Source organism: Ptychodera flava, chromosome 7 (genome assembly GCF_041260155.1).
Source record: "Ptychodera flava strain L36383 chromosome 7, AS_Pfla_20210202, whole genome shotgun sequence".
NCBI lineage: Eukaryota > Metazoa > Hemichordata > Enteropneusta > Ptychoderidae > Ptychodera > Ptychodera flava.
The window spans coordinates 13,856,950-13,875,507 of NC_091934.1; the positions used below are offsets into that span (position 1 = coordinate 13,856,950).

Here is an 18,558-nt window from a genome sequence, read left to right on the forward strand (position 1 = left end):
TGGTTGGATTTTACGCTATGAAAACAGATAGCAGAACATCTTGTGATATATTTATAAATATCGATAAAGATCGTAATGATATAAATATTGCATGTTTTGTTAGTGGGAATAGAGTAGAGAACGACTCCGGAACTACATTTGTACGTAAAGACAGTAATGTAAACACTTTAGATATCAGTGTTATTCATCTGAAACGTCTCATTTTATTTGAACTAATGGTTTCCCACACATTTTAAGTTCAGAGGAAATTTATAAAATTATATCTATCTCGTGCACAAATGTTCCAAAGAAGAAATGAAAGTTGTCTCCGAAGGGACTCCCCACGAGCATTGGCCTTGGAAATCTAATAATCGGAGAAAAGGAACGGAAGTTGTTGCAAACAATCCAACACGGTCGAGTAAAATCTAGAACATGGCCCAAACATGGCCGGCAGACATGGCATGGTATGGCAGACACGCTGTCGTCAAAACGATTCACATGCAATATTCATTCATCCCTCGATCTCTTAAATTTGAGACAGTGCCAGAGTAGGTAAGCAGATGCCCAAATAAAAGTGTTTTGTTTGCAAAACACAATGTATTTCCATATTTTCTCCAATAGGTAGCTATGCTACGATAATCAATGTCTGTTTTGCAATTCATTGTTACGCCGCTGACGATGCAGGTTTTCTATGTGGCACGAGCCGTAATTGTGTCCAAAATTATGTGCAAAACCCAACAATAAATTACTCGTATAGAGTCAATTTGAAACGCCAAATGGGTGGACATGCGGGTAAATACAAAATTGGTGGGAAGAGGTCCGTACACAGCAAAATGTGTACGAACATAAGACATCAAAGTGTATTTTTTGTTTGCCCTATGAAATAGTAACTAATATACTGTCGCTATTGAATGTACACGAAGTCAAGGCATTCTGTAGTACTAGTCGCTTATTTTGGTATAACTACTCTGCTATTCCCTGTATTTGGAAGTCACTATTCTTAAAAGATTTTCCTGACCAGGCAAGTGTTTTAATCGATTTATCCTGTAGTGACACTAGTACAGAAATTTGCGAGAAATTTGCGAGAAATGGACACTTTCTCGCTGTATTGCGAGAAGTAAGCGAGAAAACATACTTTCTTGAAATCAAGCTGCGAGAACTGTGCTTTCTCGCATGCATCTGCAAGAAATTGAATTCTCGCAATCAATCAGCGAAAACTATGTTTTCTCGCTCTGCATCTGCGAGAAATTGTGAAATTTTTGTGAAATGCTTACACAGAAGAATACAATTTCTCGCTGACTGATTGCGAGAATTCAGTTTCTCGCAAATGCTGAGTGAGAAAACACAGTTCTCGCCAGCTGATTGCGAGAAAATTAAATTCTCGCTAGGTTATTGCGAGAAAGTTATGTATTCTCGCTTACTTCTCGCAAAAAGCGAGAAAGTGTCCATTTCTCGCAAATTTCTCGCAAATTTCTGCACTAGTGTGATGAATCAGAGCTTAGCAGTTGGTATGACATGTACAAATTCACACATGTGTATATGAAGAAAACAAATTTTACATATAGGGCACAGGATGAGAAATATAGAAGTGCACTTAGGGAAATTTTGATGTCATGTGACAATTTAAGAACTAAACATCTAGAATTAAAATTCAACAGATGGATTGATACGTGCTTTGAATGATCATGGGAGACCTAAAGTCTTTATGCAAATTAGAAGGCCAGAAATATGTTCCTCTGAAGCTTCATCGTGAACCCTAAGAGCCCGTTCAAATATTTTAGAAAAGTTTGAAGCACAGAAAATATCAGTTCCCGGTGTAAACACTGACAAACGGAAAAGTGATGAAATTGCATAAAAAGTTAGTTTAGTGAAACGCCGTAAAGATTCATTTAAAGAAGCATTAAATGAAGATGAAATAAAGGTGTTCCAAAAATTTTCTCGTCAGACAGTACTTGGATTGAAAGGTGTCCTACTCTTAACAATGTGGTGCCTTATAAAACAAGCCTTTCAACTTGAAACTGGGGAAGATGTCTTCGGCTCAGACAAATTGCTGAGAGCAGAATTTAGTGATATTCACTTTGAATACGAATGTGGTGAATTTAATGTTGTTGTCAAAGGTGTTAAACAAAGTTTAAATTTTTTGAGGTAGTGGATATGGCAACAGTCATAAGAGGTACAGTAGATGAGCTTCAGGAGACTAAAAAACTTGCATATCTGAGTAATATTTCAAAACAGACATTATGGGTTATGCTTTCTGGAGACAAAGGCAGAACATCGACTAAATCAATGCTCGAAATCTTGAACGGAACATCAGGTGTCAAGCATTCAATCAAGTCCGCAAAACTCCTAAGCCAGTTTGAGGGGTCAAAAGATTCACGAGAATGCATTGAAATGACTTTTGGACCAGTCATCAAAGATTTCTTGGCAGTCACCAAAAATATCAGTGATCAACACATTCAAGTACCTGAACTAGCAACTTCTGAATGCTGTTTTTAACCCGTTAAAGGTGAGTTATGTGTTTTTATTGTGACGCTGTCTGGTGAATGGATTTCTACTAGACAACTGGGTAGCATGTCGGGGCTAGCAAAGCTGATATTTCAGTGTCGTATGGCTGTATAGGAAGACTGGAGACGACGTGTCTAATTAACTAAGATGCTATTTTATTGGAATCTAGCACTAGACTGAAGTGATAAACACTTGGCAGAGGGAGACACGTGACTCATGAATATCAATTGTGCTCATGAATATCAGGAGACATCTCATTATGTCACATTGATATTCTGTGTTTGTACTATCATCAAGAAAATGGTGTGTTGCACTTGACTTTCGATAGAATGCAATGTTCAGGGATCTCATTTATTTATTTTTATACAATTCAAGTTCAGACCATTGGTGCCATACAATGAGAAGAACACAACCATTAGTGAAGACTGCCTGATGTGTCAATCTACTTGTAAGTATTCGGTAGTTATGTTTCCCTTTGTAGTATAGAAATGCCTAGTGAACAGTATACTTGCATCTCAATTGATCCATCATTCAATGCACCTTTATTGTCTGAAGTTAATTTAAGCACAATGTTTGTAATTCAAACGAAAATATGACAAGTAAAGTGTAACGTTTACATTCATTTTATTGCAGTTGAGTTGCTGACACAAACAGACTTAAAGGAGGAAGCCAAGAATCTAACCCTGCCTCAGTCGAAGATGAAAACCGACCTGAAGGAAATATTGCAGCAGGTAATGAATGTGTATATAAACACAGTGCTTGTGTAGATAATATTTTGAATGTCAATGTCACCCCCTTCTCCAGCATTGTCTATATATGTATCAGTACATGTAAATACAACTTTGTGCAAACTGGGTTTTATCATAATGCAATCTATAATTTGTGCAGAGTACTAGTAATTCAAAATAAATAACAACACTGAACCGGCGGGGACTTTGTCATCGACTGATGACTTGTCATTTTCATATGTTAATTTTGCTTCGGATAACTGAATTTCTGGTTCAGTGTGACTAGAATGATTGCTGTCTGTTTAGAAAATAAGATAATGTAATTATGTCATGGAATGACAGTTGTCTAATGCATTTGTAATTACACTTCTGTATTTCAAGGCAAAACAATAAAACCAGTCAGTTGCAGGAATTACATGAGACTAGTAGGAGTGCAAAGTATCTAATTCATAGTTGACATTTTTTTATCATTTTTTCTAATAAATACATTTTTTCTTCATTTAGATGAGAACACAAAACCCTGTGGAAGTAGTGATGTCCACTCATATGCATGCAAACTCTACACAAACTGCAAGCTGACATTTGGTGGTGATTGGGAGTGGTTGGCAAGACTGCTCGGACTGTCTGGGCCTACGAGAAATATTTTTGCCCCTGTTGCTTGAGTACTTTGTCTCAGTTGAGCAACGAAATGCCACATGGTCACCACATTTTACCTAAATACCAGTCTTATCTTTCAACTAGTCATGTACCTTCCTGTGATATTCCTCTACGATCATTTGAACAGTGTCATAAAGAAGCTGATCTATTGATCTCTTGCTTGTATTTGCACGACATTGCTTTACAAACCGTTGTTCTTATTTCCATCCGAGTGAATTTAAACTGTGTGACTACTTCTATATATATATAGATTGAATTGAGTCTTTGTCAACTGATTGTCATCATATGACCCATGTCGAGTTTGGATGCGTCTTTTGACACATTCCATGAGAAATAAACAAATGATTGTTATCTGTAATTGCTTGGAAATGTTCTGATTTTGTAAGACAGGAAGAAATATAAAATTTTATAGGCACCATTTTACAAGTGGTATAGCAACAAACTGATGACGTCAAATCGCCGTACCCAAAACACAGATGCCAATAATTACGGCACAGTGTATTGTGTATGGTGATTCTACAGTACACATAATTACTAAAAATTGAAAAACTATTTCTACACAGTCTTCTCTTCAGTTTTCTAAGCAAAAAAATTCCCAAATTTGAAACTAACTTGATAAATGTACTGGTGAATGTTTTGGTCGATCAGATTTTTGTTCTTGACCTTGTTAAAATCTAGTTGCATTCGAAACAACACATCAAAACATACTCAAAATATGCTAGAATAACTACAGATCAGTATATTTTAATAAAAAAGGTTTGTTGCAGTTTCCCTTTGTCAGAGTGGAATCCCTTCTGCTGATGCCATCATGAATGAAACACTATCCGTCATTACGTAATACATGTCAATATGCAAATTAGTTCAAGATGTATTTCTAGACTAAGCTTTTGTAATAAATCCTAACGGAATTTGAAAAAATTCTAGTTAATTTTGAATGTCAAGTGAATAATAAACACAAAAATACCAAAATATTCACATAACTTGTAGCACTTTTCATAAAATTCACTTATGAACTAATATTTAGCAGATAGGTACTTACAGTTTATGTGAACAAAAAGTGCATGCCAAGCTAAGTATACGGTTGATTTTGATACTCCAAGATCGGTATTTCAGTCATATCATGGAGCATACATTGCAAATGGCTATCCGCTGATGTAATGTACCATATAAGACAAATGAAGATCATGAAAATAAGGGAAATAATTTTAGGAATACGACTTTCAGAACATATTAAGTAATATTCTAAAGATGGGCGGGGTCTTTAACGTGAAAACAATATCGTACCTGTAGACATCGAACAACTATCAATAACTAACGCAACGTACGTGTTGTTTACATTCCTTTAATAGAGAGTGACCAGCTTCTTCCTAACATAAGCGAAAACATGCATAACTTGACGCTAAACTGAAGATTTTCAACAACATTTCTTGTATATGTTGTAAAAATTACAAAATAACGGTCATTCGTTCGAAAAAGTCGAAATCTGCTAGTAATTATCCGATTTTGAAATGGTTTGCGTCATTTCAAAGATCGCGAGGTCATGCATGATGATTAAAGGTCATGACATCACAGGCTGCTAAGTGTCAGTTATTGCATAAGGTATTGCGTTATTGCGCAAGACACAGCAGACAGTTTTAGTAGAAGTCTGAAGACGAGACTCCGTAGGGACTGCATAGGGAGTCAATAAAATTATTTATTTATTTATTTATTTATTTATTTACTTATTTATTTATTTATTTATTTATTTACTTATTTACCAGCAGGGAAGAACGGGCTTTCGCCCAATTACTGTTCCAGCAAGAGAAAAAGAAACTAACAAAGAGCACAACAAATAAACAAAGACAATAACAACACAGTTAAAAAGAACAGTCATTGGTAAAAAAATACAGATCTAAAAAGAATAAACATTATTAAATAAAAATCTGCGAAATTGCCCATACTTACAGCTAAAAATATCAAAAGTCTCATTGTTCAAAATACTATTCAAATGTTTCACAGTTCTTTGTAAAAATGCTGAAGAATGAGCAATGACTCTTGATACCTTTGGTTTAATGTGTTGTTTTGAGCGCAGAGTACATGAAGGCACATGCAGACAGATACGCTTTAGAATTTCGTAGCTGTTATAAAAAGAGAACATACATTTGTAAAAGAAGGTGGCATCAAGAAAACTCCTTAGCTCTTGTAGAGATTGGAGTTTGAAAAAGGTACAGAGTTGGTTGTAGTAGCGCAGATGAGTAGGTTATGCCAGTTTTACCGCATAAGAGCAGTTCAGATTTTGGGTGAGAAGGACACCAAGGTCTTTAACTGATGTTACTCTGCATAAGTTGTCACCATTAATACTATAATCATACAGAAGGTGAGTTTTCTTGTTCGTAAAGCAAAAAACCATACATTTTTTAAAATTCAGTTTTAGTTTCCATTTCGTGCACCATCTCTCAATGTGGTTAAGGTCTTGTAGAAGAGAACTGCAGTCAGAGATATTAGAAATTTGCCCATACAATTTGAGTCATCTGCATACAATGATATAAAACTTGAAACTGAAGAACTAATATCATTAGCATAGAGAACAAATAGAAGCGGACCTAACTGAGACCCTTGAGGTACATCAGAAGTAAATTTACTCAATGAGGAGAAGTTCCCATTAAGGACTACACGCTGCACTATATTACTACGATATGAGTAGAACCAATTCAAAATGTTACTATGAATGCCAAAGTGGGAGAGTTTATGCAGCAGAAGTCTATGATTGACTGAGTCAAAGGCTTTGCTAAAATCAAGGTATATAGAATCAACTTGGCCACGATCATTAATAATGCTGGATAAATGGTCTGTGCAGGAAACAAGGTTGGTGACATTGGAGCGCCCCTAACAAATCCGTGCTGATTGTCAGCCAATGCATTCTACACATGATTATAAATGTGGGGAAAGACAGCTTTTTCAAAAGCTTTACTAAAACTAGGGAGGAGTGAGATTGGCCGGTAATTACAGGCCTCATTACGAAGACCAGATTTATAGACCGGAACAATATTATCTCTTTTGAACAAAGACGGAAAGACACCAGTCTGAAGTGACTTGTTGAAATCAACGTAAGCAGTAGAGCAAGCGGTTGTAAACATGTACTAATGACTCGGCGGGTATCCCGTCAGGACCTAGAGCCTTATTAGGGTTTCAGTTGTTCAAAATGTCAGTTGCTTCATCTACAGTAATATTGACATTGTTTAAACAATCGTTAACAAAAGGTTCGCATTCAGTCAATCATCAGTACTTATGTATACTTACATGTATTCAGAAGGATGACTCTGTAGGGATGTACCATTCTTCCAGAATTTGTATACTTACATGTAGCCAGAAGAGCTAGAATGTATAGTCCACTCCATTGTAGCATGGAAAATGAGGACCAATGGTCTCTGTTGCAATACTTATTTGCGAGGATTATGAAATATCCTTTGGAACGTGAATACGTTCCCTACAAAGTCATATATAGGTCACCCGGACTTGCGCAATTCATATAAGTGGTCTATGACTCAGTGCCAATGCTTCCTTGCACAATCCGCTACGCGCAAGCCATTTATGTGTCAATGACTGTTGCTATGGATGCGCAGTAGGGGTTACAGGGAGGGGGGTTTCCCCTCCCCTCCCTCTAGCTATTTTCAGAAAAAGGTAAAAATTATTTATCACAGATAAAACATTTACCTTACTACTGTTGTTCTCCCACTCAAAAGTGAACGAATGTAAAAGGCTCTCCGGGCGGCTGATATATCAACAATGCTATCTCGCAGCATACCATCAGTGGTATTTTAACCATGGTACATAACGAGTAATACAACGGGTATTTTTTGTCTGTGAAGCAATCAGAGCGTTGGATTTGCGAGCTTGTATATTATAATTCAGGGTATGCTGTCGGCATGCTCGGAAATTGAAAACTGCCCGCTATATATGTGTTATATATAAGTGCTACATGGTTCACAAACCCTATCGGTGAACAGTCGATATCTTCGATATTATTCAGAATATATATGTGTTTAGAACAAATTTGCAATAGAAGAGTCTTTAGTTCACGCCAGCGACCGTCAAAATATCAGCTAAAACAATCATTTCCAGCAAGTATTCGGAGCCAAATAGACATTCAACAATACAAGTGAATGTTTCTAAGGCGAAGTCGGCCTTCTGTCTTTGTCTCTGTGCGATGTGATTGAACCACGTTCCAGGTGCAAACATTTTAAGGTAGCTTTCCTCCTTTATCGGGGTATTTTATGTCGAAAACACGAAAATTTGTATTTTCCCTGAAAAGTATTCTTGTAAAATTAATCTTAAAGTGTGAAGAATATCTTGGTTCGAAAGTTCCTGTTTCTGGCTTAAAGTTTGCGATAAAGATTTACAAGAGGAACCGATGCACCGTTTATATTTTGAGACTACCGTTAAGTCTTGATTGGTGAAGGATTAGGCTAAGCGGCAACATCACATTATTGTAGCATGCACTTGGACAACATCTGTTGTGAAAATCCTTTTGACACATACCCTTCACTGCATGTGTCAAAACCATCGTGTGTATGCCTAGCGATCAGCCGTAGCAAGGGTGATCATACGGTTTTCTCATAGGGGTGACCGCCCCTTAAAGATGGCAATTTATAAGGATTAGCGACACAATGCGAGGCCAGACTTGTGAAGTTCTTGAAGATCGAATTTCCGGTTAGTACGGAAGACAAAAAGCAGCATATGTCGAGTGTTACAATCTACAGCACGAGTAACAGCAGGACCTGCAGTTATTATCAAATAAAAGTGTTAAAAAGTCACGGTCAAGTTCGCTTGTCAGAGATCGCTCGCCCATCACGCTTGTTCATTTCAATGATCATCGGGGCAGACTTTAGTTTACATCAGAATCCAAAGGCTATATTTAGTAGCATAATCCGAGTCAGTCTTTCGGTGTATTTGTAGTTGCTTTGCCACATACCACATTTTCTGCGCGTTTCAAAAAGCAGCCGGAGCATTAGATACATTTCTTAATGTTCAGTATCTTTTGGAGAAGCTCAGGCCGTCCCACCCCGTATACATAAACGGTACGTTCCACTAGAGGCCATAGCGATAGCGAATACCTGAATTCCAATATCTACATGCCCGTACCTATTCATTCAAGGCAGAGACAGATACAGCATGGTGGAAGGAAGAAAACGTAAAAGGGGTCCTCGAAAGTCCACAACAACCACACCGATGTTCATAAGTGTTGAAGACAGGCTTCGAATTTCAGAAAAGATCATACTACAATCACACTTTATTGATGATTTGTCGTCCGATGAGAGCATTTGTAACCATACCGTTGACACGCTATGTTTCGAGACACACCTCGAAGAGAATAGCGGATCAGATGATGTTCTTGTCTTTTATGTATGTTCAAGTTTTCTCAAAATCTCTCCTTTGACTTTGTTGCCGCCGACCGGTATTTGGTTAAGGTAGCCAAAATGACTCCAGAAACGGTGTTCACCACAGAAATGTCGTAAAGAGCGAAGGCAAACTATTGTCTGAGAAACGCTCGGAGTTGAATAGTGATACGCGTGAAGTTAAAAAAAATAGCAACTCACTGAATCACAGCGTGGAGGTTTTTTAAGCCTCATGATCACAGACACCGCAAATCTATATCTACATACAAATGCAGGTATTTTTGTCGTGTTGTCAACCAATATTCCGTTGGCTATGTCACTCATTATTGCGATCGCTTGATCAGAACCTTCCACGGCTATGAACCCTTTCCGAGATCGAATGCTGAACTAAAATTACATTATACTAGTGTATTTACGTTTGTGTAGACGGCATCGAGATGCCGTAGCAGTCCCAACAGTTTGGTCGAACGGTTAATACTCTGTCTAAATCGTACAGCTAATCCGTCAACAATTATGCTTAGTCCTTTCCTGGGGAATCCTCATGTTTATTTAGTAATAGGCCACTGTGTGCTCTGAAAGAAAACATCGAAAATCTCCCTATTAGCCTTATTTCAACTGCTGACACTGATTTCAATGAGTGAAAATACTGTTTGGGTTGAATAGTTAATTGAACTATCTTGTTTTGGTGTTTTATCTGTCGATTAAATTGTTTATCGGCATTCAAAAGGAAAAAACGAACCATGTTTAATAATAAATCGCCTTTTTGTCAGTTTGGCATTTTGTCACATTGCAGCACGCTCAAAAGAGTTTAACTCGAGAACGCGTGAATGGAAGTCCACATATTTTCACACATGTTTGTTGAATAGGTTGTCTCTGAAACCTTGTCTCAGATTTTTAATTTAGGTCTTTAGCGTTGAGTTATTGGTGCTTAATTAGACGGCACTGTGAGACTAATCGGTTGATAAACTTTTATTCAACACTGAAAAAACTGAGGCTTTTTTCAAAAATCTGAGACACGGCTTTGTAGTCGGTATTCTGAACTGCAATCACTCGATGACACCTAGAAACCCCCTTTCACTCTGATTTAAACATTTTTAAAGTCAGTTAACCCAATTTATTTACACTATCACCAAAATTTTCATAAAAATTTGTCGCCAATTAAATTTTCTTGATCAAACAAATATATCACAGAAATAGCTTTCAGGTGATATATAATATTTTGGTAAAAATACACAACTTGGCGGCAAAACTCACATTTGAAAAGAAGTCGCAAAGGTGGAAAGTTATCTTGAATATCTGGTTACCACAACGCTATCCAGGAAATACAAGTCAACTAATCACAGTGCCGTGATCTGAACATTACAAGTTAAAGAGACCTACGAGAGAGGGTCTAGCCAATGAGTGAGCTTTACAAGCTTAAGCGGACTTTATAGGACCTCAGACACCAATCACTGTGGCCGGTACACGTGTTTAGGACACAAACCATAGGTCATTTTGAAGCAGAACTATTGAAACTCATGAGGATGCGGCCAGCATCACATTCGTCTTCGACCGCTGTGGTGAAGCAGGCATCCTCACTTGTAGCAATACGATCCAACCAAACGATGATAACATTGGATAAACTCCTCTTATATTCACTTGATTTTCTTCACTTTACCTATCGTATCCACAGATTAAAATGGAATCTTATACAGATATGAGCACGAAAACGAAAACCTTTTTCAGTCAAATTTGCTTACAAGTAGGTTTTTTGAAATTATGACTCTCACCAAAGATACTTGCGCTTGTCCAGTTTGTTCAAACGACATATCCCTAATGCAAAAGCTCGATCGTAGGAACGACAGATATGGATGTCAGAATAGTTGTATTTTTTATTAAATCGAATGATTGAAGTATTTATAACGTAACTTTGTGATTATCTAATTGTTTTCATGTAGAATCTACTACAGAGTACAAAGGTGATAAATCTATCATAGAAATGCAGAAGTTATTGGCAGATGTCCTCACAAGCGGAATGGCCGAGGGTCCATCTGCTAGTGGTGCTACACAGCAAAACACACAGGGAACCACAACAGCTGAAGTTGCCGATGTATTGGATGCAGTTAAACTGGAAGGAGAACGAATATCTCAAGCTCATAAAAGGTTATATCTTCAGCTTAAAGAAAAGCGAGAACGACAACGGATGAGGGCTGAAGAATCAGATGTATTCTTCAGTTTATGGGATTTTGCAGGACAGAGTATATATTACATCACACATCAGGTCGGTTTCTTTCTTACGTTTACTGTGATATTTGTTTCAAGAGTCAATTTTCAAAAATAGATATTTGTCCTAATAAAAGTATATTGCTTCATTTAATTTAGGTAAAACCGTGTTGACTGTATTTTTGCATACAGCCAAAAATATCATCCAATGATCTAAAATATATTTTGATTCTGTATCATCAAGTCATTTGTCTTCTAAAAAGTCACTTCAATGCGTTTTTATTGTGTCAGCTGATGGTAAGCTTATTATATGGGCAATCAAAATGCAAACTTCACTGATAAAGTAATCGTTTTTATATTTATTATGGGAGATTTATTGGTGATGAAATATTTACAAAGTACCGAACATATCAAAATACTATGATGCATGGTTGAGATAAAGTTACACTAATACTTGACTTTCTTATACTTGTATTAATAATTGACTTATCTTAGTGACGTGGGCCTTTTACATCAAAGGTAGAAATATTTATTGAATATATATAATTGAAAAACTTAAATTTTCACGATTTCCATAAACAGTATTTCATGCATATCTGTCTCTCTGTCTCTGTATGCGCTCTGTCTCCCTGCCTCCCACCCCCTCTCTCTCTGTCTCTGTCTCTCTCAGGTATTCCTCGCAAGTCGGGTCATCTACATTCTTGCAACTGATCTCACTAAGTCTCTTGATGACACTTTGCCTGTCAGTGATGGTGAATGTTGGACGGTAAAGCGTAAGTACCCAAGGTGGCATTGATTAAGACCAGTGTTTGACGGTCAATCTGAAGCTCTTTGTTTCTTTTTTCTTCCAGGGTCTCGTTGTCACATGTCAGACGAGTGAATATACAGTGCGCGTGTCTCATAACCAATCGCACTATGCACTTCGTAAACGCATCGCATCGTCTACATATCGCCTCGTATATCGGTCGCATCATCATCGTATCACAATCGTATCCGCATCGCATCGGCTAAATATTGCATCACTGATTGGTCGCATCGACATGGCATCATTAATGGATTGCAGCGATCGTTGCGTGTCATATCGCATACGCATCAATCGTTGCTTGAAAAAATCGCATCAATGTTGTCAACTTGCATCATTATTGAGAAAGATCGAACATACTCGGTGTGTAGAAATAATAGAATCGTACTTAAACAGACATTCCAAATGTTTGTTTTCTATATTTAATCGTGGTAAAATCCAGCAATTTACGTGTTCATTATCAAATGAAATGTTCTGTTCAATCTATAGGTGTAAAACCTTTAACATTGCTGTGACCGATATGTGACGATAACTTAGTAATGTCGTACTGTCGTAATGGTTTTGTACGAATTATATGCTTATGTCTACAAGTCAAGAGTTCTTTTTGTAATAAAATGCGACATCGGCAAATTTGTCTCAACATAAAAAATTCGATATGAATAACCATTATATGTCGGATATCGTCTGTTAAATGTTTTCACGGAAATACTATTATCATGTCAACCAGGTCTGTAGGTAATAGTTACATCACAAATTAAAACACTTGTCACGTCAGAAAACGTTTTGAAATTGAAAATGAAAGGAATACCTTTGTTACGAATAGAAAACTTTTCTCAAAGAAAAGAAACTAAGAAAGGGACAATATTATCAGACATGTACGTAAAAAATTATATATTTGAATGTCACACATACTGTAGTTACAGAGATAATTCTTTATTCAGCATAATTCTTGAGCACGAAATGTTACTACTCATTTACCGAATTAATGTTTTACGAATTCAACCTTGGTTTTGAACCGGTAACATATGACCGATTGAATAAAGTGTACTTTCAATGAGATGTTCCTTTGTCGATCCCGGGGATGCGATGCTACCTGAGGTGATCGATCGATGCGATGCAATGTATCCTCTGCTGCTACAATGATGCGATGTACGTTGTTTCCCTGTTGATGCGATGCAATGTAGGAAAATAATGATGTGATGCGTAAGCTATACGTATGCGATACGTATGAGATGCATATACGATGCCAGAAAATATTGATGTGATGCGATGATATGCATCTTTGGGCTGCGACAATGATGTAATCTTCGTTTTTTCTCTGTTTATGCGATGCGATGCGATGCTTATGCGATGAGGGAAAATATTGATGCGATGCTATGGGGATGCGAAAAATGCGACTGATTATGCCATACACATACAGTAGGCTGACATACCCTTAAAGGGATAGTCCACCCAAATATCAACCTGCCTTTAACACCACCTATCGGAATTCCTCTGAGAGGCTTGATCTTTGATGATGTAAAGTTTTAGTGCTTGTTTGACGAAGTTAGGGGGTATTGCTAGCGGGTCTGATCTACCGTACGTTTGTATTGAGCTACTGCCCCATGGATACACTTTTCCTTCAAACTTACTTTGAACCGGAATTCAGCGATACCGTACACCAGGATTTCGAACTTGGTGTTTCCGACGAATACACGGACACATCGATAAATTCAGAAGTAAAAGAAGGGCACGTTGTTCCACCAGTTACCGAAGGAAGCTGTACAAGCATGGCTCTTTTGGTAGCTCCATATAAGTTACAACGTTACGGAAGGCCATGTTTGGAGCTCAACCATGTTCCCCCCACAGTGGCTGAACACATCTTCGATATTGCCTGGTGACAAAACAAACTCTAAATTACCCAACATGGTTGTATATTTGGGCAAAACATTTTGATCAGCATTGCAAGCTAGCTGTTATCACTTGAAAAAAAAAAACCAATGTTGGATTTCAAACTCCCGAAGAGAACTGTATGACGACATTGCTCCGCCTATTTAGCCATTGCAACACTGATTTTAAAATACGGATAACTCTTTTTATAACAAAGAATGGTTATCGAAAATTGTCAATTCAAAGTTCTAGTTTTTCAGTTACAAGTATTTCAGTTAAAAGAATGAACGAATTACAAGATAATTCCAAGCACCATTCCCCACTTGGGAGGGAGGACAAAGCGGACGACCGGAAACGGCTCATCTGTCGACTCTAGATTTCCCTCATCTAACAAACAATATTTATACATACACACTTTCATAGTCTCCGGAGCACTAAATTGAACTTCAAACACACTTTCATGTTCTAGGGGCACTAAATGAAATTTCAATTTATTCTTTCAACGTACAGTCATAACACACTCTAAAATTGTCCTGTTCTCACAACTCACATTGAACTTTAAACGTAAGTTACCGGTAATTAGAAACCACCAGAGATCGTGAATCCGAGTAGCCGTTTTCTGCTGTCAGCTAGGTGCAGTCTTGGAAAAAAAAAATTGAGAATGGTCAAAATCTGAAAGCCACGACTTCACGACCAGTCATTGCGAAAAATGTCGGGAAAAATTCAACACTTTACAGCAACATCCGGGTGACAGGTCGTGGAGATAAAATACCGAAAAATTCATAAACGTGAAAGTCACAACCTCACAACCGGTCATGGAGAAAAAAAGTCATAACAAAATTCTACACTTTACATTTATGACCTTGTGACCGGTCATGAAAAGAAAATACAGAGCAAAGTAAAAACGCTGAAAGTGTTCACATCCTCATGACCGGTCGTAGAGAAAAATGACGGAAAAAATTCAACACTTTACAGCCACAACCTGTCGACCGGTCGTGGAAAGACAAAAAGAAAAAAGTAATAAAAGCTGAAAGCCTTGACATGTTGACCTGTCAAGGAGAAAAATTACAGACAAAAGTCTAAATCTGAAAATCACGACCTCACAACCTGTCTTGGAGAAAATGTAAAAAATTCAATGGCACTTTACAGCCACAATCTGGCAACAGATCGTGGAGACAAAATATAGAAAAACAGTCATAAACTTGAAAGCCACTTCTTCACGGTCGTGGAGAAAAATTACTGAAAAATTCTAAAACTTGAAAGCCATGACCTCGCGGCCGGTCTTTGAGAAAAGATGTCGGCAAAAATTAAACACTAAAGTTACAGCCACGACCTCGCGACTGGTCATAGAGAAAAATTACAGAAAAAAGGAATGAAATAAACTACCTTACAACAGATCGAGGCGGGAAGATGGCAAAATTAAAAAGTCATGTACTATTTTATATCAATATGGAGAAAAAGCAGCTCTGAGAAAAAAATAAATCTGAATCACGGTTACTCTACGCTACAAGAGTAACGTGTCTGAATAGCCTGACTGAGAAACGTTAAATATTTGCGATCACATATATTGAGTATCTGATTCCATCTTTATACTCTGGAACGTACAGTTTTCAGGCTTTAGCTCAATGATGTTATCATATGTGCTGCTGAGGTTGAGTGGCTTGTTTGAATTACGATACGATGCTCTCTGATCTTTGCGCAATTTACATGGAAATTTCTAGAACCCTACAACAGAGAGCCTCGTTTTCACTAAAATCCAACGTGGTCGTACGACGTTGGTTCATTTTGAACCATCTATTGAAATCCATGTGATTAGATGTTTTGGGGAAAATCACTTGTAATTCCGCACTAGCAACGAAGTAACGAACTTCACTTACTGTTCTTGTTTTTATTGTCATGAAATACTGGACACCAAATCGCCGTTGGAGCCCGTTGGTGCGGATGGGTCCCTACTTTGAATTTGCAGGTAGTTGAAAAAATCGGCAATATCCCTGATTTTCAGATGAGCGCGTTCCCGTGTACGTCAGTCACCAAATTAGGGGCGGGGTTTTAGTCACGTGTCCATGATAACCATAGGCAACCCATCCCCCCCGGATGGGACACTCTGGAGGTAGCTGTCCTGCAGTGAGCAGTCCATATCTGTGCTCTCATGATCTAACCTCTTGGCTACCGCTATTTCCTTCTATTTTCCGTTAAATCATACTTCTTGCTACTCTTAGTAAGCCTCCGTGAGGCTGAGGTGCCACCTTTACAGGTATACCAAGTCAGTTTTCTCAGGTTCTCTTTGTTGTTGGTTTCGCCTGAGTCAAGGCGTGCGTTCAGTCGCCTCTCGAGATCCAGTGTTATACGTGCGTGTTCTGTCCACACACAAGTCGAACACCTCAGTGACGGACGTCATTCAGAAGCCCGTTCACGTTACCACACTACAGATTTCTGAGAGAATTGTCCTTACGTATTTATCAGGTGTTAACTTTCATGGTATTTCTGGTAATTCAGAGGATTTTGTTACAACTGGGGGCAGCTTTCTGAGATATAAAATGGGTTCTCACCTAGTGGGTTTGCAGATGATTTCCGTCTGCAGGTCAAAACTATTGTGCGAAAGAAAGATCAGTCATTACAAGATTTGGCCCAAGAAATTAGAGAAATGATGATCAAAGCATATCCGAGTGCTACTGGTGAATGTCTGGAACGCCTCTGTATTGATAACTTGATGATGGCTGTGAAAGATGTAGCTATTCAAAAATAAAATAAGTGAAGCGGGTAGAAAAAAAGATGCTTCCCTAGAAAGTGTTGTTCATGAAGCGCAATGCGAGGAAAGTTTCCAGAAATTTTGTCAAGGTAAAAGAAAATCTGCTAACATTCGAGCCACATGTGTCGGTGATGATGTTGAATGTCAAGTACAAGCAAAAGTTACTGATGACGTGTTATTACAAATACTCGATCGTTTGGAACGGTTAGAAGCTGCACAGTCAGTAAAATCGAGAAACCGAAAGAAATTTGTATGCTAAATTTTTGGAGTTGAAGGACATCGAAAAGTTCAATGTCCTCAATACAAAGCCAGTCAGTCTGATGTGAAAGGGCAGTCGTCAAACTCCAAAGGGTTGGGAGAGCCGGCCGGCTTCCAACCCGAATAAAACAGTCACACAGTAAAACTGTAAAAAGGGCCGGAATAGATCGACCTAGTGAGAAACCGACGAACAGTTCTAATTCTGTCATACTACCTCATATTCCTGTACCTGCTAAAAGTAAAAGTAAGAAAGTCGGTAAAAGCCGACGGCCCAAGCAATACAATGCTACACCTCTTCCTCTGAAAGCTAATACCGTAACAAAGAACTCTTCTTCTCAAACAGAAATTGTCACCGCTGACACTACGCATTTTTCGTCTGAACCTGGAGACAGTTTTCTGGTCAAAGGTCACGAACCTGTAGTCGCACTGGGTCATTCACATCTTGGTAATAATGAACAGTCTATAAGCATGTTACTGGTTGATGTCACATTTCAGGGAGTAACACAAAAGTGTCTTGTCGACACTGGTTTAACACACAGCGTAATATCTAAAGATTTTTTCAAACTTATTCCAAAGATTGAACGCCTTCAGGTGACAGATTCTGACACATGTTTAATACAGGTGGACGTGTCCAGGGTATCTCTATGGGATGAAGCTTTAATCAAAGCAGAAATAGGGGGCAGGCAAGGTGTCGTACCCATCTTAATAGCCGAATCTTTGAATGGATCTGCGGGCATATTGGGTATGAATCTTTTAAGGGAATTTGATTGTTGTTTAGACCTCCAAAAAGTACAGTAATGGTAGGAAACAAACATGTGGAATCTGTTCAAGAAGATGTAAAACCTTTTTGTTGTCTTTTGCAGGCAAACTGGGCTGAATCTGTTCCGGCCGGGCATGAAGCCATTATCATGTCTCGTATGAGTAGAACCCTTCACGTCACTGAAATTGGTTACAACTTGTACGGGGTCGACAGTTTTATAAAAGTGAAAAATCAGGTGGTACGTTAGGTTATGATATCCAGAACAACTTCTCGGAAATAACAGCTTTGGTGACACCAGTGCAGTTGAATAAAGTAGGACTAATGGGGGGGGGGGGTAGGGTCCCTCAGTCAAGTGGGAAGTAAATTACATGCCGTGCGGGTTATAATCTCAGTAACCAAGACATTGAGGTTAAAAAAGGACAGTGTTTGGGTTTGTTGAGAATGGACAAAACTGTTAATTTTGATATCGAGTCCTCCCAGGCTTTGGGTAAACATAGTGAGCACACAATACCTCCGTCAGTCAACAAAATAACTGCTGGCCAAAGTGGCACAATGCCTGACCATCTAAGGGATCTATATGAACGCAGTGTCCAACATCAACTTCAGACAAACAAAGGCAGTCAGTATTTGATTTGTACGCTGATGTCTTCAGCAAAGACCCACAGATTTGGGAA

General features: G+C 38.2%; 1 protein-coding gene across 1 annotated transcript in view; it reads left to right on the forward strand.

Moving 5' to 3' along the window:
- Positions 1–18,558, forward strand: part of LOC139136830 (probable serine/threonine-protein kinase qkgA) — a 73,207-nt gene that overhangs the window by 34,885 nt on the left and 19,764 nt on the right. The window contains exons 2-3 of the mRNA XM_070704668.1: positions 11,182–11,504; positions 12,117–12,219. Of these exons, the coding sequence (XP_070560769.1) occupies positions 11,182–11,504; positions 12,117–12,219 (426 nt within the window). The remainder of the gene's footprint in view (positions 1–11,181; positions 11,505–12,116; positions 12,220–18,558) is intronic.